This window comes from Pleurodeles waltl, chromosome 1_2 (genome assembly GCF_031143425.1).
Source record: "Pleurodeles waltl isolate 20211129_DDA chromosome 1_2, aPleWal1.hap1.20221129, whole genome shotgun sequence".
Classification (NCBI taxonomy): Eukaryota; Metazoa; Chordata; class Amphibia; order Caudata; family Salamandridae; genus Pleurodeles; species Pleurodeles waltl.
The window spans coordinates 1,326,516,318-1,326,539,638 of record NC_090437.1 but is presented as its reverse complement, the minus strand read 5'-3'; the positions used below and the strand labels follow the sequence as shown (position 1 = coordinate 1,326,539,638).

Below are 23,321 nucleotides of genomic sequence, written 5' to 3'. Positions count from 1 at the left end.
GGAGTTCACTGCCTACCCCTAGAAAAAAGGTTAGTTTTTACTCCTTTTCCCTTCCAATCTGCAAACTCAGGTGTGGAAGTATTCCCGTCACAGTTGCCCTGGTGAGAAGGCACATCGTGATTAGCTCAGTGGGAAAAGTGTCTGGGGTGCTGCTGACAGCCGCTCTCTCCTATGGTGCCATTGATGAGGGTGTGAGTTCTGACATTGTCGGTGGGACTCAGGCAGTCAATGGTCCCACCAGCATCTACCGTCAAGGCAGCGTATGGATTATTCAATGGAAAAGCAACAGCGGGACCGATTCCACCAACATCTAAATCAGGCCCATAGTTTCTCATCCATCCCAATTCCCTGGTTAAACATGTTGGCGGATTCAGCAAGTCATCCGACGATGTACAAACAGAACTGCCGGAGGCCATTGGGATCTTAATAAACACCAAGGTCTTTTTGCTGGGACCAACCCAAAATTTTGGCATCTCTCAGAGCCACATATATTGTCTCAGGAGTCACACAACTCTGGTATTTAATGGTGGCCATGAAATACCCAGCATTTTCATGGCCTGAGAAGCCATACGGACTAGGTCCGATTTAAAATCACCTTATGAGAAACAATACTAATACTTGAGTCAAATTACAGCTTCAACAGTATGCCATACACCACCACATTATCAGTGGAATTGCCTTGACATTTGCTCCCCACCTGCACGACAACCTTCTGACAAATCTCTTTCATTGTGCCTTCTTTGGGGGCCTGATCCATGTTTCTACAGCCTTTCTGAAGTTGGCCTTTATGAGCGCACTTTTTTCATATCACAAGCATGGCTGGGCACTCACTGTGATTAGCAATATGATCAAATATCCTACACTTATAACATTGCTGTTTGAAAATTCACATTAGTCTTACCAGATCCTTCATCCACCTCACTAATTTAATTTTTTACCACTCTTCCCTTCTTCAACACAACTCTTCATGTGTTCCACTCTTTTACAGGCTAGGTTTGTGCTGTGCAAAGAGCAAATACCTACAAACAGAGATACCAGTTCCATTTCATATGGCATTCTGTTATATCTTCCAGCTCAGTTGAATCGTATATATATTGAGGCAGATTTAAGAGCCCCTTGTGCCACCTTAGCGCCTCCATAGCATCATTTTTAGGACGCTAAGGCGGAGCTAAAGTGGCATTTTCCCCACACCATATTTACAAAGTGGCACAATTAATGCATTGCGCCACTTTGTAAACCCTTGCACCACATTATGCCTGTGCCAGATATAATGTATGCAAGGGAGGCATTCCCCAATTAGGAGGGCCGAAAAAATGGTGCCAGGAAATCTAGGAAATTTCCTGGCACCATTTTTTTCGGCACTTTTAACGCCTGCTCAGAGTAGGCATTAAAAGGTGGCTTCCATTATTTATAGTGGGCCCCTATGTACTCTGCAGGAGTAGCGCCAACATTTTGATGCTACTCCTACAGAGTGCATCAATGGCGTAAAAATAAATTATGGTATTTCCTCCTACCCTGCACCATGGTGCGCCATATTTTAAATACGGTGCACACATGGTGGAGGTAGGGAGGCACTAAAGGGTGTAAGGAAAGTGCCGCTGCACTAGGTTCAGCGCCACTTTTCTTAAATCTGCCCCATAATGTTTATAAGCACTTGGCACTTTGATGGATATTTTAATTCTGAAGGCTTTTTATGTATATAATCATTACAAGCACTTGGCACTTTTGAGGTAACCTGAGTAGTTGTCTGTGGGTTAGGTCAAATGTAGCTTTGTTTTTAATCTTGCCTGCCTTTAATTCTCTGACTGAACAGGTCATGGGTTTTTGATAACTAAGGACGTATATTGTATTAAACGTATCACACTCATATATAACTTCCAACACTGATGAATTTTATGTATATAGGCCCTCATTATGAGTTTGGCGGTTTTTAGGCAAGACCACTGTGACATACTGGCAGTGGTGGCGTTATAGCGACCGCCGGATTACAAGTCACAAAACGCAAACTATCCAAATTCAGACACAAAACCTACACCGCCAGGGCAACCTATGGCGTAAGAGTTACTGATCAACTGCCGGCCCCGCCACGCTGACACCATTCTGACCGTCATATTATGAGGCAACCTCCAGCACAGCGGAACATGCACAGCAGACACAGTTGGCAGTTCGCACCGCGGAAGAACAAAAAGACACTGCAGAAAGTAGACAACACCACATTGGCTATTTCAAATATCCCACACATGATAACCATACACACACCATGCACACCTGACCACGCCACCAGATAACACCCCCACCAATAAACCTTTGTGAAAAATACAGACAGCCACAGCCGTCCTTGAGACGAAGGACACCCCAAACACAGCAAACAAATATCACACAGCACACATTGCACAAATCAACACCACAGCTCACCAGCACACACAGCCAAACACCCCCACATCATCACACACACAGCACTGCGCCCGACACGCACAACACATACCCACCCCACAACATGTCACGCCAGAAGCATCCACGGTTCACCGACAATGAGTTGCAGGTCATGGTGGACGAGATCATTAGAGTAGAGCCATAGCTCATGGGAGTCCAGGTACAGCAAACATCCATAGCCAAATAGTCAGAGTTATGTAGAGGATCGTCGACAGGGTCAACACAATCGGCCCATACCCATGCACAAGGCAAGACATCAGGAAGAGGTGGAACAACCTCAGGGGAAAGGTCGTTCCATGGCATCCATGCAGAGGATATCCAGTAACAAGACCCACAGTGGGCCCCACCTCCTCCCCTACAGTTGACATCCTGGGAGGAGAAGGCCCTAGACATTATGGGGGTCATTATGACCTCGGCGGTCTTTTTGAAAGACTGCTGAGGGACCGCCGTGCTGAAGACCACCAGTGGTGGCGGTTTTCCGCTCGGCGTATTATGACTGTTGGCAGCTCTCTGTCCTTTTTCGGACGGAGAGCCGCCAACAGCCATACTGGCGGGCGGCAGGGAAGTGGAGGTTGCTCCACCTCCACTGCCACGCCAACAGAACACCGCCCACCGAATAACGTCCTGTGATTCGGCGTGGCGGTGTTCTGTTGACGGTGTGGTGTCGGCGGAGCAGCCCCCATGGATCCCGTCCCCTCCCGGAGGATCGACGGACCAGGTAAGTCGATCGTCCGTTAGGGGAGGGGGGTGGGGGGTGTTGTGTGTTGTGTGCGTGCATGGGGGTGTGCGTGTGTGTATGTAGAGGGGGTGTGTGAGTGCGTGTATGCTTGCGGGGGTGTTGTGTGTTTGGGAATGAGTGCGTGTATGTCTGTGGGTATGTCTGTATGGATGTGTGCATGTATGTTTGAATGTGGGTGTGCGTGTCTGCCTGTGTGTGTGGATGTTGGCATGTATGTTGGTGTGTGTGCGTGTATGTGTGTTGGTGGTGCCTGTGTGCTTGTCGTTTGTGAGTGAGTAATGTGATGTTGGGGGTCGGGGTGGGGAGGGGGGTCCTGCCAGCTTTGGGGGGTGGCAGGGGTGGTGGGGGGTTTAGGGGAAGGAGTCGGGTGGGGGTGGGGAGTGGGGAAGACCCCGGGTACCCCGGTACTACCAAACTGCCTTTCCGGGGTTTCCACTGCAGCTGCTGCTGCTGCCAACCCCTCAGACAGGTTTCTGGCCCCCTGGGGTCTGGGCAGCCCAGGCCCAGGAAGGCAGAACAAAGGATTTCCTCTGAGAGAGGGTGTTACACCCTCTCTCTTTGGAAATAGGTGTGAAGGGATGAGGAGGAGTAGCCTCCCCCAGCCTCTGGAAATGCTTTGATGGGCACAGATGCTGCCCATTTCTGCATAAGCCAGTCTACACCGGTTCAGGGATCCCCCAGCCCTGCTCTGGCGTGAAACTGGACAAAGGAAAGGGGAGTGACCACTCCCCTGACCAGCACCTCCCAGGGGAGGTGCCCAGAGCTCCTCCAGTGTGCCCCAGAACTCTGCCATCTTGTATTCAGAGGGGTTGGAGGCACAAGGGACTGCTCTGAGTGGCCAGTGCCAGCAGGTGATGTCAGAGACCCCCTCTGATAGGTTCTTACCTCTCTTGGTTGCCAAACCTTCTTTCTTGGTAGCCAAACCTCCTTTTCTGGCTATTTAGGGTCTCTCCTCTGGGGTATGCTTCAGATAACGAATGCAAGAGCTCACCAGAGTTCCTCTGCACTTCCCTCTTCGACTTCTGCCAAGGATCCACCGCTTACTGCTCCAGGACGCCTGCAAAACCACAACAAAGTAGCAAGATGACTACCAGCAACATTGTAGCGCCTCATCCTGCCGGCTTTCCCGACTGTTTCCTGGTGGTGCATGCTCTGGGGGTCATCTGCCTTCACCCTGCACTGGAAGCCAAGAAGAAATCTCCCGTGGGTCGACGGAATCTTCTCCCTGCTAACTCAGGCACCAAAAGACTGTATCACTGGTCCTCTGGGTCCACTCTCATCCTGGGGAGCGTGGTCCCTGGAACACAGGAGCTATGTCCAAGTGACCCCCACAGTCCAGTGATCCTTCAGTCCAAGTTTGGTGGAGGTAAGTCCTTGCCTCCCCATGCTAGACTGTAAACCTGTGTACTGCGTGATTTGCAGCTGCTCTGGCTTCTGTGTACTTCTCCAAGGATTCCTTTGTGCACAGCCAGACTTCCATCCAAAGGAGAAGATTCTAGCTCTTTTCGTTGCTGCAGAATCTTTGGCTTCTTCCACAGAGAGGCAGCCTTCTTGCACCTTCATCTGAGGTTTCCTGGGCTCCTGCCCCCCCCGGACACTACCGCGACTCTTGGACTTGGTACCCTTGCCTTGCAGGTCCTTAGGTCCAGGAATCGGTCTTCAGTGCTTTGCTGGTGTTTGTGGTTCTTGCAGAATCCCCCTATCACGACTTTTGTGTCCTATTTGGGTAGTAGGGGTACTTTACTCCTACTTTTCAGGGTCTTGGGATGGGGTATCTTGGACACCCTGACGGTTTTCTTACAGTCCAAGCGACCCTCTACAAGCTCCCATAAGTCTGGGGTCCTTCCTGATTCGCATTCCACTTTTGGAGTATATGGTTTGTGTTGCCCCTAGAACCTATATTCACCTATTGCATCCTATTGTGATTCTACATTGTTTGCACTACTTTTGTTACTGTTACTTACCTGTTTTGGGTGTGTATACATATGACTTGTGTATATTACTTACCTTCTAACTGAGGGTACTCACTGAGATACTTTTGGCATATTGTCTTAAAAATAAAGTACCTTTATTTTTAGTAACTCTGAGTATTGTGTTTTCTTATGATATTGTGCTATATGATATAAGTGGTATAGGAGGAGCTTTGCGTGTCTCCTAGTTCAGCCTAAGCTGCTCTGCTATAGATAGCTTCTATGTGCCTATGCTGCTAGAAACACCTCTATTCTACTAATAAGGGATAACTGGACCTGGCACAGGGTGTAAGTACCACAAGGTACCCACTATAAGCCAGGCCAGCCTCCTACAAGGATAAATGCAGTTCACATGGGACTTTGATGCATATTTTAATTCCGAAGGCTTCTTATGTATGTAATGGTAACAAGCACTTTTGAAGTAACCCGTGTGGTATTTTGCAGGTTAGATCAAATGTAATTTTGTACTTAATTTTGCCTGCCTTTAAGTCTCTGCCGGAACAGGTCATGAGTTTTTAAGGCCATATATTGTATGGAAATGTATGGCACTCAGATACATCTTCCAACTCTGATTAATTTTATGTATATTTATGTAATAATGGCACTTTAAAGCAACCTGTATGGTTTTGTATGGGATAAGATAAACCTGTATGGTTTTGTATGGGATAAGATAAATCTAGGATCCATGGTATTTTGACAGATATTTCAAATCCTGAAGGCTTTGTATGCATATAATGTATACTAGCACATAACACTTTTGAATTAACCTGCTTGGTTATCTGCGGCCTGGGACAAATGTAGCTCTATTTTTAACCTTGATGAGTTCTATGTGCATTGTTTTATTCAACAGTGTCGAAGATTTATGGTGTATATAGGAAATACAATATGAAAAATGGTTGGAAATGTAATGCACTGTATTTCTTTGTGATGATTTCAATTATTCAGAAAATCAGGTGTCAATCACCATCCAGGTCCGTTTTTAGCCCTGTGTTAGCAGATCAAGAAAATGGTGACATATGTGCAATTGCAATTCTAAATTCTGATACAAAAATGTCACAGCAAAGGAGTTCTTTGTAAAAGAAAAAACACTGTTGTAATCCAACTCTGAAAGCACTAAACAAGCACAGCGCAATGCTTTGGAAATGAGTGTTAGTCTGGGAATAGGTAGGCGTGGGTTGGGAACATAGAGCAGTGCTAGTCCCGGAGAGGACATGCTTGTCGGTGGAAGGCTACTGAATGTATTTAAACTCAAAAGAAATTGGGAAGCTCCATTGGAAACTACAAGAATATGTTGCTGTAGTTGGAGGAAACAGAGGTACAGTGTGTTTTAATTTGCAGTTAGGTATATGTTAGGCTATAAATTGCTCAGGTCTTAGATAATTGGGTCTGCGAGGTTGAATAAGTATCAGAAACAAATCAGTGTTTTCTAGGTTTTATCATCAATATTGTGCTTTTTGGCCTATTGTAGGCTAGTCTAATCATTGTAGGTTTGCAAATTGCTGAATATCATTAAATCAGCCTTCTCATGTCATGCCAAGTGTGTTAAATGTACTGGCAGCCAGGTGTGTGCACAATGCTTTTCTCCCTGACTATGTGATGAATAGAACGTCTATTATATCTTTCTGTATTTGTTGATCATATGAAAAAAAATATATACCACATCATACATCAAACTTCCCTATTTCTGTGGCCAAGTTTGTAGACAGAGTTGCCATGGACACCAGAAACTTCCTGTCTGGTTGGAGGATGTAGCAATGCCTTGCTTAGTGCTTACCCCACACACCCCCAGCTTCATCACTCTCTGGTGCCACGATGGATGGGGCTGTCACCTATGCTGATCTGACATTTCAAACCTCCTCTGGTGTTGAGGAGGAGGTCACATATGCAACTCTTCACCTTCCAGCCTCCAGTGGAGCTCAGAGGGGAACACGGGCTGAGGCCACAGCAGGTAGGGCCTTGCGTGAATGTGTCCAATAACCCTAGCAGCAGGTCAGCCTGACCCATCTCAGGTCCTCAGCAGGTAGTTGTGTCCTACTCCTGACTTAGGTCTGACTTACTTCAGAATTTACACGAAAAAGACAGACTTACAGAAGAAAGCCTTGCTCATCAGGCACCCAGATTCTCTGTTAACTCATAATGCCGCGTGCCCCTTTCTGTCTCCTGCGCGCCGGTTACTTGCCACAGTGGCCCATCCCTTTTATTTCTTGCAGGTTTCCTTTAACTTACACTTTATTGTGAACACCGTGAAAAAGCCAGGATGAACCTGTTCTATTTATATCATGTGCTTTCTTGCAAACTCTTTTATTTCTTTTAGAGAGTGTGAAGTTTTAGACGCCTTTCTAGGCTGACATGTTCTTGTTGTTGATATTGTGGTGGCTGCCATAACATAATGGCCGCTTACAATGAAAATGAACATGTTTTCATAGTTTTAGTTGCAGGGGCAAATTATCCAAATCGAGATGACACAATTATTGCTATACTTATGTTGTCTCGAAGTTTAGTGTCTCCAAAACACAAGATAAAAACTGTGATAAAATTAGTGACCATGTACTATAAAAACTCAGGTATCTGGCCAGAGGCTTCACGATGGAACTATCACGGCAGAAGTCACGCCTGTTTTCTGTGACAAACCAGCCACAGCCTGGGGCTGCTCAGGGAGTGGTAAAGAGAAGAGGTCTTCAACCTGGCACTGAATATAATACTAGGGCAAGGGCTGTCATAGCAAATAGCTAAACAGTTATCTGTTATCGAGAGATGATATCCTGTGTAATCTCGACTAATAAGGTTGTCTACTCTCAAAAAATAGGACTTGCACTTTCATTTTTTGATGTATCTAATTTTCCTTTAATGAAAACAGGTTGAATTAATAAAGAATACTTTATTTGAAAGCAGTCACAGGCATGGTGGACAGCTAATTCCAGCAGGCCACTATCTCTGTGATGGCTTTGATTCCTAGTGAGTACCAATCTGTGACCTATCACATTAATATTCATGAGGTAGGTTGTGTTGCGACCCACTAGAAATTGGCAATTTGTGATCAACCTATTGGCGCATAGGGCAGTTCTCAGAATTACCAGTGGTAGCAAAAATACTGTTCTCGAATTCCGACCAATATTCTGGAACAGGTGCTATGTACATCTGGCATGGAGTTCTTGCACCATGGGTTAGAAATTATCAACCTTATAGTGTTCTGCCCATACCTTACAAAGATGTTCCCTCCCTCAGCACACTATATGCAAGACTTAAGGATGGCTTGCATCTTTAACATTTCTTCCAAAACATCATCTTTTAAATTTTCTAAAACTCTTCTTATCTGGGGTGTTCTCATTTTGTTAAATGATTTAATTTTGTGGAGACCCTGTAAGAAATCCTTGGCACTGATTGACTCTGCTTGTGGAGAAGTATTTGGAAGCTAGAAAGTCTTCATTTAACCGTTTGGAAAAAGCCAAACAGATGTCATAATTGCATAATAATATTAAGAATCATGGGCCAGATGTAGGAAACTCCCAAATTGCGAATTGCAATTTGCGAGTCCCTGCGACTCGCAAATTGCAAGGTCGCAATGTGGGATGCAGAAAGGTGTCTCAGACACCTTCTGCGAGTCGCTATGGGGTCGCAAAGACCCACCTCATTAATATTAATGAGGTGGGTCGCAATTTGCGACCCCATAGCGACTCAGGGCACTCACGGGGATGGAGGCCTGCTGGGAACAGCAGACCTCCATGTCCGTGACTGCTTTTAAATAAAGCTGTTTTTTTTTTCAAAGTGCAACCCGTTTTCCTTAAAGGAAAACGAGCTGCACTTTGAAAAATAAACCGAAACCTTTTGTTTCAGAATTTTTCAGGGCAGGTAGTGGTCCATTGGACCACTGCCTGCTCTGAAAAATTATTTTTGGGTCCAGTCACAAAGGGGAAGGGGTCCCATGGGGACCCCTTCCCGTTTGCGAGTGGGTTACCATCCACTTCAAGTGGATGGTAACTGCGAGTCCATTTGAGACCGCTTACGCGGTCAGAAATGGAATTGCATACCACTGCGACTCGCAAATAGGAAGGGAACACCCCTTACTATTTGCGACTCGGAAATGCATTTTGCGAGTCGGTTCCGACTCGCAAAATGCATTTCTACATAGCAAACAGGCATTTGCGACATCGCAAACGGCGATTTTCGCCATTTGCGAGTCGCAAAGTGTTTGCTACATCTGGCCCTATATCACATAAACAGAATTGTCTGGGTGATATTTTAATATACATAGATTAAATGATCTGGCCATCCAATTTATTTGCGGGTAGACCATAGGTCTGGCTACAGCGGTGACTACTCCATCACCACCAAGCAAAACTTCTCTGATGGCCTGACAGAGTAAGGGATATTGTAGAATTGGCTAAATGTCCAACCATCCAATTAGGATGGGTGAACATATAGCCATTTTTTTACTGCTAACTCCAATGGCAAGGGGAGTAGTATCTTTTTTATTTTCAAAAAGAAAATCATGATTCAGGATTTTCTTTTTGAAAATAAAAAATACAATACTTTGGTGCACGGTCCATCATGTTGACAGAGCCCTGCATGAAACTGTGAAAAGCATTAACAGGACCTGCTGTGACTGTGGTTCATGGCACTTCTTCAGAAATGACCACCAGCTTGGCAATTATTTCTAAATTGGTTGGCAGCATCTCTGTCACAGCAGACTAAGTTACGGGCCACCTGCTGGGATATAAATTGTCCCCTAATATTGAATAAATAATGAAGTGAATATTTTAACATTTTAAATTTAATCTATTGGTTCCAAAGTATATAGTTATAGACTATTCTTATTAGAAAGCATCATGCTTGAAACACCCTTGATAAGACAGCTGAGAAAAGGTTACAAGCTTTGTAAAATCCTGTGGGCTCCTTGTTAGGGTGCCAATGAATGGCATCCTTTCAGGATAAGGCATCGGAGAACCTTTTCTAATCTGTTCTGTGTTTAATCATAAAAAGTTTGATGCAATCCTTGCCCTACCTAGATAACTCAGTGACCACACCTATATAGCACGTAGAGACAGTTCAATTGTAGGTGCAATATAAATGCCTTTACCTTCAGTCTTATGTAGATGCCATGCCCAAGTGCTGCTATACCTCTTAAGTCCACTCTTGAGCTTTTGCCAACTCTCTTTCATTGACTCCATTCATTCTGAACTCTGCCTGAGACCTATTACAACACACGTTGCTGCGTTGTTTAATGTAGGTGAGCCCCTTGGTTGTTTCTGCTTTAATGACTTTCACAAGGGCTGGAGTTGGACAAGTATGAGGTCTAGTGCTGGGAGATCCCTTAAGGATTGAGGGTGCCCTTTATAAAGACCTTAAAATAAGTTAATAAATAAATAAATGCTTGTTCTTGCATTCCAGCAAACCGATATGGCTCTCAGCTGTACTCGGCCGGGCCTTCAGAGCCATCCAGCCAGTCCTTAAACATGCCTGATCTAGTCTCAGTTATTACTTGATAGACTTCAGAGACCATCTGTCCCAGTCAATAACAATTGTACTCAAGTAATTTCTTTCCTAACACAAGGTATTTCTTTTTTTCCTACAAAATACGAGCAGCAGATTGTTGGAAATGCACCTCATGGACTTTCTAGGAGAATCTTGGGTGACAGGGGTGAGGAGAGGGCAGGGGACGAGTGTTCCAGAGTTTGCACTTGCTGCTTGGACTCTGTGCTGGTGGAAGTGGTGAATAAATTTCCTGTAGACACTGTGGATTATGGGCCGTGTTTACAACAAAAGTGGTTTGGATCAGCACAGCAAGTGACCTTTCTGTGCCGCCCTGCTACACAGGGAAAGGACAGAAATGCACCATATTTAAGAAAAACAGTGCATTTCTGTCCCTTCCCTCTGTGCTGGTGCACAATTGGCTGCCTAGTGGCAACACATAGTACAAGGGTGCCTGCACTGCATGCAGGGCTGATTTTGTGCAATCCATGGAGACGTTTTCCTGTTTCTATGTGAGCTGCAAAATACAGCACACATAGAAAAAGGAAACAACATGAGAAACTGAAACATTTCTCCTCGTTATGCCTCCCCAGGGAAGGCAAACAGTTTTGATACATTCCCAAGTTTACCCGTTCTTGTAAATCTGGAAATGCATCAAAACCCATTGATGTTGCTTGGGAAAAACTACTGCAATGCCAATGAAATGGCTACCTGGAGCAGAGTAAGGCAACACAGCGACTTGCATTGCCCTGCCTTTCTGTACATCTACGAGGCCTTGAAATGCCACGCAAAGTGATAGCTATGGGTCTGCACTCTGAGCCCCCAGAACACCTAAAAAAGTAACGTATAGGTGGTGCATGGAGCTTGTAAATATGCCCCCATTTGTCGTCCCCTCAGAGATGATGATTGCCCGTCTGCTCTGGTGCCCTGACTGCTGTTTGTGGTGCCAGCCTGGACTGAATGTCCTTTGTTCTGTTAAAGTACAAGACAACATTCCAGGAGCAGTATTGTGTTGTTTGTGACAAATCTGTGCATCTCTCCTTCAATTATGTATTTCATAAATCAGAAATTATATTGTAAACTTGTACACAGAAGTTGTATTCTTCTCCTTTGAGGATCTACAAACGATCTTTCCCTTTGACTTAAAGGGGTTACTCTGCATACCCCTGTAAGTCCTTCATCTTCCAGGGGCCACCATCATGAATGAGATGTCTTGGAATGTCCCTCGAGCAGAATGGAAATCAGTCATTAATATGGGATTATACCATTATAGCAATATTATTGTCAAACCACTGCCTCACCGATACTTTGTCTCCTCCTTGCACCCAAAGTGTCCTTCGAGTGACTAAATAGTTTAATTGGTAGTGCTCCCTCTTTGGTGAGTTTCTATGGTTTGTGGTATTCCAATAGCATACACAACAGCAGACTCACAATTGGTGATTACATCAGGATCAGTTGTTTTGCTCCTGAAGAAAGATTATCATTCTGAAATGCATTGGGCATGGATTATATACATTAGGAAAAGTGAAGCATAAATTGGATGTTCAGAATAAAGAATATGAAACATTATGAAATCAAATAAAATGTTGACTTTTAGAAATGGATGCATGAACCAATTGTTTGAATCAAACAAGAGTTCAAGACCATTCTGGAAGGCGTTCGGCCAACAATCAAACTGTGAGGCCAGGGAATACTCCTGAACTATTACTATGTCCCACTAGGTTCCACTCGAACCCCACTTCCCGGTTGTGTACCTTGTCTCTATGAGGGATGGACTGTTGAGGCTCTTAATTACTTCTTCTGTAGTGGTGCGTCAGTAAGTAGTGTGGCTGATAATCATGTATCTCCCTCCCAAATGAGGGTCTATGGTTTTGTTATTCCCTAAAGACACAAAGAGTGAGTTAGTCTTGGGGTTATTCACACAAACCATACACTTGTGTGTTCCCTTTTAATCAGTTACCTCTTTTATGGTCACTTTACCATGTCTTACCAGTTATTAAAGTTCAGAGGGGCACTTTGCCTTTCAGGGCCCTCTTTGTCCTCTCTTCTCGCTTAATTGCTGTATCCCTTTCTTTGTGAATGTCTTTGGCTGTAGCTCTAACCCAAATAAGAATCCAATAAGCCTTTCATCAGTTGCTGGACTCTTTTTTCTAGCTAGCACAACCACACAATAATTTGCCTTACCTTGCAAGTAAGGACTGTCACTTTTGTTTTCTTTGTGCCAACTCTAGATGTCAGGACAGAAGGTAGAGGGCGCAATGGAGTCCGGTCCACAGGATCAGGTAAGTGGTGTCAAGTCTTGAAAAAACAAACAGGACCTTGGGACAAACAGTCTCTCTTCTTGAGAAGCCTGAAAGCCAAGGAGTTGGCACATGAAGGGGTTCAGATTTTATACTAGAAGCCCACCCTTGGTGGTAGCCACTCCACAAGGCCATGTGAGTAGGCAGGGCTTCCAGGGGCTGTAGTAAGGAGGCCAAAATTAAAAGGACAATGGCAATGTGGGTCTATGGAGCGCTATACATCTGGAACAGGAGTATGGAGAGTGTCAAGATAACAAGAGGATGAGGGTGGACTGGATCTGGGGTGACAAGGGACGTAACCAGGCAGCACCAACAGCACACACAGTGTGAGACACAACAATCAAATCCCAACAGAAGAAAAATACAAAACAAATTTAGAAGACTAGAATCAATTTTAATACATAAAATGACATCAAAATTACTCAAATCCAATAAGAAGAAACAAAGTTATGAACGTTAAGGCTGTGTAAGAAAAGAGGGCTGAAGTTGGCAAAGGAGTCTAAGAAGTTGGAGTACCAGATAGCCCTCGGGGCGTGTGAGGACGTCCACTTGCTACAATCCACCACACAGAAGCGATTGAATGATGAGGGAGAGGATGAGGAGGGATAGATCAAGAAAAGCTGAGGATGCCAGTGTGAAACCGCAGTGCAGGAGAGGTTGGGACTGCAGGGACCAGGACCTCTACCCTGTCCTGAAAAGAGAACAGTGTGTCTTCTTGCAGCCGAACCCCAGAGGAGATAGAGGATAGACAGGCAGACAAACAAAATAAAAAAAACAAGATCATGATGATTTTCATTAATGTGAATACATGGAAAACCAATAGGTTCTAATGAGCAATAATGCCTTACAAGTGACGCTAATCGAAATGTAATAGTGATAAGGAATAATTTGTATTTGTAGCATAGTTCACATTCAATTTATGACTAACATGAAGAAATACAGGTGGACAAAATCAGCCTTGCTTTTTTAATCCTTTTGTTTTTCTATAATTATCCTGTGCATTTTACGCCTCAGTTATACACCAGGCGAACCATTCAGTCACATAATTTTACATGCATTTAAAGATAAAACGTGTGATGTTGCAATCATGTCAACACCATAATCCATAAGTAGGTAGGATATCAAATGGAATGTGTCTGTGTCATTACCAGTTGTCTAATCATCTAAATGTGTGTTGAAGAGGAGCTTAGCTTCAGCAGTGTTCATTATTGTAATATCACGATTAAGGTCAAGTGAGATTCCTTCCTGTGAGGTTTCAATGTCATAAATTATATGATGTCACTTCCCGTGATGCCATTTGTCAAAGGGTGGGTATGTGATGTCACTTCCGCTACTTTTAGCATTTTGATGAATTGACACCTGGGGCAGTCCTGACAAACCTGAATGTCTAGTCGCCTTAACCAGGTGACACAAAGCAAATAACTGCAAACTGACAGGCTGCAGACTGAGCGATTGATGTATGATAAACAAATAGGAAACACCTGCAAGCCAGAGAGCTGTCTCCCTTCTTTTCGGCAGACAATCATGGGAGGAAAGAGGACCTGTCCCTCCTGACTGTTGTCTCTAGCTACTCTTAACAAAAACTGCTAAACAGGAGCAAAATTGTAACAATGCATTACTTAAACAACAGCTTGGTTGTAGCAAACTCTAGGACACCAGCTGAGTTTTTGGACTTAGTTATAAACACATTCTAAATATAGATGATTAATATCCTTCTGCAAAAGGTCAAGGTTTGACAACAACTTTATGGGTTCTCCATGCCCATCAGGGAGTAGCCAGTTACCTTTCATGCCCCCCTCAGCCTCAATCTCCAGCGACACAGTTAACACTCAAAATTGGAAATAATCCGTAGCACGTTTGCCCCACCATAGTAACATGAGAAGTTGCTTTTCTGTAGTGCTTAATATGCCAGATTGTGCACCAAAGCACTGTGTTGATAGGTAGAATATTACACCATAGGGGGTGTGCAGGTCGATGGGTTTTTCTCCTTTTTGGTGACACACCTTGTAATGACTGAATTCTGGTGCAGGGTGACCAGCCTGGATCATAGATTCCAGCCCCCAGTATCCTCACCCTAAAATTCACATTGCTTGTAATGAATGCCAGACTGGTGTAATTACTGGCTTGTTATAACTGTCATTATATCAAATAGGCATTTCAGTACAGTGCTAAATTTGATAAGTTTTTAATGTGAGAATCCTATCAGCCCTAGCCTTAAATATTTTTTTAGTTCAGTCAGTAGCATAAGCTTGTCAAGTCTGAGAAGATGGGCAAGTTTGTGGGTAGGAGCGGATGGTGTAATGTTGTGGTCTAAGTGGGGGCCACAGGTGTGTGGAGCGCACAGAGCACAAGCTTGCCAGCCCCTGATGACAGCATGCGGTGGCCGACTTCACCGGCCTATGCCCAATAATGACATTGACACAGGAGGTTGCTTTACATGGGTCCTGGCAGCATGTGAGAACTAACTTTCCCACTCGTCTGGACTCATCTTTATTACACTGCACCACCCATATGCCGGTCGCGTCACTGATGCAACATTATATTCCTCCCTAATTTTAAATTGAACAGAAACACAATACAGAACAGGGTTCAAACATTGGTATATTCTAGTTCTCTGGCTTCATATGTCAAGCAAGTGATCTCTCAGTTGAGAAGAAGGGGCAGGATTGTCCCTCAGACCATAACTAATGCACTCCGCTTATCCCTTCAGGGTGGGTGGAAGCACAGGCGGTCAGGCTTCCTCGTGCCTTTTACTCTGGTGATCCCTGGGGACCTCAGTCATCCTCGACTAGGGGAGATCAAATGTAGGAGACTCAGTTGGGGAATCATTCTTGCCGCTATCTTTATCATGATCAGGCACATCCTCCAGGGAGTGGCAATCATGTGGCACATGAAATCTTTTGAACTGTGATATGTTCTTTGATACTTCCTCTGTGCCGCGATGGGCAGTCACTTTGGTCCCACAGATAAGAGTGATGATCCAGGAGAAGCTTTCAAAAGGCAACTGGAACGTGCTGCCGTGCATTGGTCCTTAAGAAGTACTTAGTCACGCATTTGAAGATGAGACTTTTTGCCATGACAGGACCAACTAGCTAAGGCATTTGTTTGCTGACGATTGGCCATGGCTCACTGACCATTCACCAGAGAGAGGGGACCCAGTTAGGGTGTTGAAGGATAGAGTTCTACACTATCTGGCCCATGAGCAGGTGTCCGACAAGCTTGTCCAGTTGTAGTGTGGGGCATTTGCCGGTATTCACAGAGAAAAGAATAGATTGCTCAGTCGTAGGGCTGTTGGGTGGCATGGGCAATTCTGATCACCTTGTTTAGAGTCCACATAAATACTTCCACCTCTCCATTAGCTTGTGGCCACCTGGGGCGGTTTTGCAACGGAGGATGTTCATGGATTTGATGTACTCAGCTATGTCTTGACTGTGGAACAGCAGGTAATTGTCAGTTTGTAGTTTGGGTAGTAGTCCATTGGTGGCTAGGGCTTTCTCTAACTTGGGTAGCACGTCATGTGCGCCTTGGGACTCAATGATCTCCACTTCCGGGTATTTTGAATAGTCATTGATAATCACCATCGTGTAGCGCCTGTCAGGCAGGCTGCTGAAGTCTAGGCTAGCACAGACACACGGTTGTGTCGGTCCTTCTTCTGTGATCACCAGAGCGAGAGTTGTTGCGGCACCGGTTGCCCAGCACTATGGACACGACCTCACAATGGATTCTACCTGCTCGTCCATGAGCAGGAAATGTACTTTAGTGCATAATCTATTTTTTGTCTTTACCATTCCAAGTCGACATGTTCTAGCTGCACCACTTGAACGGTAAGACTGGACGGTCTCACCAGGTGGTGTCCACGGAGTAGGCACCCTTCAGAACAGCATCCAACTCCTCTCTTACATGATGAAGGCTTTCCATGACATGTCACGCTTTGGGTGTTTTCTGGGCCCACTTGGCTTTGAACTAGTGCCACTGAATCAGGATAATAATAAGGATTTGGCCTTTTTTGGGGTTGAAGTGGTGCCTGCGGTGCCCGTGATGTTTGAGGAGTCTGCGGAGCTTGAAGGTGAGCGTCTGCAGCATTTTCCCTAGCGTCCCGAAGTGCTAGTGAGGAGCCCATAGTTCCCGTGGTGCCTGAGGCGTTTGAGGAGTATGCGGAGCGTGACAGTGAGCAGCTGCAGCTTTTTCCTCCAGTGGCTTGTCTTGAGAGTGGCTATCGACGAGCGGGAGCTAGGGGCCGAAGCGCAGCCTGTGGCCCATGTTTTGGGTGGTGACTTGTGGCTGCCAAAAGTGGCAATCTAGGGGGCCCGGGGCTAAGAGTTGGGGCCCAAAAGATCAAGAGTCTAGAAACAGCAGCGGCGTGGATTGAAGTGCTGTGAAGCCCCTTGGAGGGCGGCGATTGAGAAGGAGCCAGAGTCAGAGACACACAGTTTCAGCAGTACCCTCAGTGGCCCAAAGCAAGGCCCAGGAGATCTTTTTCCCAGGCCTTGGTCAGTTGGTGAAGAGACTAGTGGTGTTCTGCCTTGCCTGTAATATAAATATGACCATGAAGAAGTTACGCTCAGGTCCCCTGCTCCCAGGAAGATCATGTATAAAAACTAAATCCAACCCCCTTCGGAATAAAGCAAATCCCGCAGTCCTGCTGAAGGGCCTGATGCAGAAGCAAATATTTACTTTTTGGAGAAAAGAAAAAACTCCTCTTGAGGAATCAAACTGAGCTGCCCCCTCTATTAATACTTCTGGTATGGAGCCAACAAAGGGGCTTTTAAGGGAGTCCCTAAGGGAGTCCCACAATGTGGAAAAAAGTCAGAAAAGAAGAGTTAAGGATTTGGAACAGGGTTACCTGGTGCCCTCGGTAGAGATTACTGAGCATATCCAGCGCATTCAGATCTCACAGAATGTGTCCAGGCTACAGCTTCGTCTTTCTCCTCCCTCCACATCTGCCCGGTCAGTCAGTTCACCTCCACTAGCTGACTCGGTGCTTAAAAGCCCCCATGAAGGTGGCACCCTCCTATCTACAGCATCCACAGCCATTGGGCCACAAGACTTTACCTTGCCGAACATGGACTTAGATTAGGCTAATGATTTTTCGCCTCTACCTGGGGACTTCAGATCCAAGTGTATACCTTTGTGCACTGGCTTGCATTTGTTTCATAGTACTCCCTCTCTACAAGACTTGACATACTCTCACTCCAATCTGTCTGTGACACCTGTTCTAGAAGTAAGTGGTATCCAGCCCATTCAAACTCCTGAACAGGAGGGTAGGCTGCCTCTTTGTTTAGCCTGGAAAATCTACTTGCTACAATCTTAAAGTTCTGGAGAAATCTGTAGGAGGGTCAGACTGCATCCGCGACTCTGTGACGGCAATTTTAAAGGAAATTACTAAAGACAATAAAAAGGGGTGCTTGATCTTAGATCCTCAGGGAACAGTGATGCCCCCTCACAGCCATTAAAAGATCAGAGGTGGCCTCAAATGACTCCTAGGGTGTCTCCTGGGTGCGTTCGAGAGTGAATGCGAGTACTCAAGCCGATAAACCTCAGTGCAACAGTCCCTGTGATGCAAAGACATTGTTGGACTGCCCTGTAGATTTTATTTGATTTATCTTTGACACTCCTACGGCTAGGTGTAAACAATCAGCAAAGTCCAAACAGTCCATGCTGAAGGTATTCCCAATTTTTGAAAACTCCTCCAACCAAAAGAACGGTCCCTTGGAATTTCCTCCTTTATCGTCCATGGGAGAAGGAAAAAGGTAGGGAGACAAAGTTAAAGGTGGGAAAAGAAAAAAAATATCAAAAAAGATCAAATTGAGGGATTAATAAGAAAGGCAGAAGGAAAGTCCTTTTCCCTGAGGTGATTGCCCCCGTGGAAGTACACCTGGAGCTATCCTTCCTGTCGCCTCATTCGCTCCAGCCGTCACAGCCTAGTGGTTCCACCAGGGAGCCCGGAAGCGAGTATAAAACTGATTCCCCACCCACCCCTTGGGAATTCATCCAGCCTTGAATCCAATAGCTTTGCCTTTTTCACCTCCTAGGCCTTTCATCCAGGGAAGGAGCTCCTTTAATTGTTCATAATGTGGACACTCACACAGTAGACTTGATGCCTATTTTTGATGCAGATCTAACTCTAAATAGATCCACTCTGTTAAAATGTTTCTCAGAGTCTAGCTCATTGAAACATATCTCAAGCCATGACATTGTTCTAGTTTCCCTATTGGTCCCTAACACAGGATTTAGGGCTAGGATCACCTTCCGCTCTATGTACTTGGCAAATTTATTCCTGTTAAATGCTGACTTTTTGCAATGTCGGGGGATTGATGTTGTCCCTTTCTTGAGTCACGCTGATGCCCGTAGGGATAAGGTAGTGACACAGGCCTTTAATTGTCCTTTACCTCCCGAGCATTTTAAATACTCTGAACATACTGTGTTTACATCTAGATTAGTTCTGCAGGATCTTAAAATCTCCCTAACGGGGAATGATAGGCAGGTGCTATTGCGGGAATTTTGACCTGCACCTAAGCAAAAAGATACTAATGTTCAGGACAAGTGGGGTTGGCTCCCGGGTGTCCTAATGCAGGCACGGGGACCTAGTTCTCTGCCCCAACCTTCTGCCTAACAGAAGCCTAAACATTATCTCCTGGATTGCAGCAGGGGTTCAATGCAGCAGGTAAAAACTATCCTTTCTTAGCTAGTTAAATCGTGATCTAATTTTCCTCCAGGAAACATGGTCTGATACGGATTTATTATGGGATGATTATTTTGTTATTGACTGTAAGGCCACCACGTCTCGAAGGGGGCACTCCAAAGGGGGGGTTGCCTGCTTACTGTCCAATTCACTTAAATGGGATTATGCTTGCTACAAACAACCCAGTAATCTTTTTATAGCCTTAACTGTTCAATTGCATAATACTGCTTGAGGTTCCATGCCGTTGCTATTAATAAATACTTATGTGTCTCCTGAGGGCTTCGAGATCGCATTAGACAGTGAGTCCCCCCATTTACTGTACTAGTGGGAGATCTAAATTGCAAAATTTCTAACCATGCCGAATGCCAAATGTGTGAAGCGGAGAGAGAAGCCGTGCTGCGAATCCCAGCCTGCGTTTTTCCTCCCTCGATAAAAATGAACAAAAGAGGGAAACTTCTCCTCAGTCTTCTTAAGAAAAATGATTGTATCATTGCCAGTGGTAGGCCAATGGTAGGCCTCCCTCTGATTCTCCTGCTCCCTTCACTCACATTTCTTCGGGGGGAAGGGCAACCTTAGATTATTTGGTACTTGGTTATTCCACCTACTGTTTAGTGGATGACTTTAAGATTATAAATTCCCCTCACAGCAACCACAACTTGCTTTTTATTACACCAGAAACAAACATACCATTGACGGAGTCCTGGAAGTTAGGCAGGTTAATCCAGAGGATCGATAAAAAGATAGGGAGGACACAGTGGAATTTTAAAAGGGTCGTAGATGTATCGGCAATTTTAGTGTCTGTGGTTGGTGACCTGTCTAGTTAGGAGGGGATGGAACTGCAAACTTTTTCCAAAATATTGAAGCAGCTGTTAACTAACTCTTCCTCCGGAGAGCTAAAAAACATCCGGAGAACGATCCCTCACCCATTACTTGGTTTAAACATGGAAATACATAACTTGGTCAGGTCCCATTACTTAGTTTACTCAGGGGAAAGGAATGCCAGGGTGGCTTTTTAAAAAAGGAGAAAGAGGCGTTTGAAGGCTCACCTCGCAAAAGAATCGGTGGATAGACTTTGGATCCACCTTTGGGAAGCAGCAATAAAGGGTCAGGCTAGGCGTTTTTGGCCATTGGTGGGTGAGGGCTGTGGGTCTAGAGTTCGATCATCACCTGTCGCCACAGCTGAAGCCTGCTGGTCTGAATTTATTGCCTTCCTTTACACCTCAAATGGGATAGAACTGTTCCGGGCCCCCGAAATTAATGGGATGCACTCTTCTACCCCTCCCTCAATAAAAGAGATAGAACGCGCCATCTGCTCTCTGCGATCCTCTGCTGCAATGGGACCTGACGAACTTCCCATCTCTGTAATAAAACAAGATATCAGCTCCTATGTGGTCTTCAAAAGATGCTACCTCTCCAGAAGCATTCCTCCCTCCTGAGTTGGTAGTATTATTGTACCGCTATACAAAAAGGGCAATCGAAACTGTCCCGCCAACTACCGACAGATCGCCCTCTTGGACGCAGTTGGTAAAATCTTTACTAAATGACTGCTTTCCAGATTCACCGCCTTGGTAGGGGAAAAATTACATTATCCCCCTGGAGCAATCTGGGTTTATGCTCAATCAAAGTACTCTGGATAACATAGCCGGGTTGCAAGTTATCTCAGAAAAATATGTGAAATTGAGAGGCGGGTGGTATACCCCGCCTTCATCGATTTTTCTACTGCTTTTGATAAAGTGGACAGAGATATGTTATGGAAAGAGTTGGCCAGCATGGGGATGCCTTCATTTCTCCTAGAGTTAGTAATAGCTCTTCACTCCAGTACTTGGTGTAGAATTCTTCAAGGAGCTGATAAAGGTCTATCCCAAGAGATATCCACTCTGAAATGACTGAAGCAAGGTTGCCTATTGGCGCCCTTGCTTTTCTCCTTATACATCTCAGATCTTCCTTCTTCCCTGTCTCAGAGCAAGGGCTTTCCCCCGCAATTAGGTTGGTACCCAATGTGTTGTCTGTTATATGCTGATGATATCATCATTTTTGACCTAACACCTAAAGGTTTACAGAATCGTCTCCAGTTCCAGTCAAATTACTCAGAGTCTCACTTTTTGAAGATTAACACCTCAAAAAGTAAGGTGCTCTGCTTCATAGGGAAGAAAAAGACGACAATTCACTACTTCCACTGGTCATTGGAAAAGCAAAAACTGGAAATTGTGTAATCATATCCCTTTTTAGGGAAAATAGTTTGCGGGAACCTTAGTGATAGTGCTCACACTGCCTGTAATAAATTGAAGGTGGATTGCCAGATAAGAGATCTAGGGGCCTTAAAAATAGCTACAGGAAGAAGGCATTTTTCACACCTCTTAACAGTATATTGAGCCAAAATCCCAGCGTCCCTTCTGTATGGTATAGAATTCATAGATATCACCAAATGGGGGTTCCTGAATCAGTCAGAAGTGAAAACTCCTGTCTGTTAATGCCGATGTCTCCGTGGCGGCCTTAAGGCTGGAAATAGGGCTACGAAGTGCGTATGTTCAAGGATTAGCAGGGGTTATACATCTGGCTGCTTTGCTTACAAGGAGCTGGACCAAAACCTGGTCCTGGAATCATCCCCTTTGCACTTGAAGGCTAGCCTGAAGCAGGCAACATGGTCATTGAGTTTTCGGCTGGACTTTGAGAGCTGCGCAAAAAAGAGTTCTTTCATGAACTTAGCAAATTCTCTAGTAATAAAAAAAAACACAACCCTATATTTCATGGAATATCCCAAATAGGATTAGGCGTTTTTGGTTGCTGCTTCGCCAGGGCCTCCTCCCTCTGAATACGCTACTGGCGAAATGGCACGGCGATAGCCAAGGAGTACAATCTTTGTCTTGACTCAACTCAAGATTTAATCCATGTCTTATTTGTTTGCCCATCTCTTGCCTTATTCCTGCGTAAATGGTTAAAACCTATTTGTCTTCAGCTCTCTCTGTCGGCTGAATCCGAGTTCCTCTGAGCCTTTTATGAATCACCCAATGAACTATTCTGTTTTAGGATTTTTAATTTTTTTAAAATGTTTTTTAAATCTATTATAAGTATACATATTGTAAAGTAGGTTAATTGGTTATATGTAAACTGGCTTTGGATGCCATGTGAAAAAAATAATTAGGTTGACCCTTTATAATAAGGCACCTTATTTCACCTACATGCCATGGGGTGTGGGCAAAGGTACCTATGTCCCTACATGCCTAAATGATGGGTTCTTTTAAGGTATTTGTCGTTTTACCCCATGATCTATATGTGGTTTAGCACTGACGCACCTTCTTAAGACGCGCATTATGAAACGTTGGGTACGGTTAGTGAGTACTATCTTCTGTGCACATGACTATTGTCACAGTAATACGGGCAGATGAGCATCGTATTAGACTGTCTGCGTACATATGGTATCCCATTGTTTTACTCATAGTATTGTACCTGCACAGTTGTACCCAGCTCTCCTTAAGTCATTATGGATGGTAATGTGCGTAAATTGCTATAATACTTTTGCACTAACTCTGCTTCAATTTGCACTGATGCTCGTATTTGCACTATTTTGTTTTCGCTCTTTATATAGGAGCACTGTATCTTGCAATTGCAAGTTCAGAAAAAGTAATATTGAGCATTTTTACAGAACCTTATACTGTATAAAATTTTAAACATGTCCAACTAGTTTTCATGTGTAAAATGCAGGAGGGACATATGTACTGTTTTATTGC

The 23,321-nt window shown here is 44.7% G+C and overlaps 1 protein-coding gene across 1 annotated transcript in view; it reads left to right on the top strand.

Annotated features, from left to right (window-relative positions):
* Nucleotides 1–6,954: 6,954 nt before the first annotated feature.
* LOC138296289 (NKG2-A/NKG2-B type II integral membrane protein-like) overlaps nt 6,955–23,321 on the top strand; it is a 206,609-nt gene continuing 190,242 nt past the window's right edge. The window contains exon 1 of the mRNA XM_069235287.1: nt 6,955–7,090. Coding sequence (XP_069091388.1) covers nt 6,955–7,090 — 136 coding nt within the window. The remainder of the gene's footprint in view (nt 7,091–23,321) is intronic.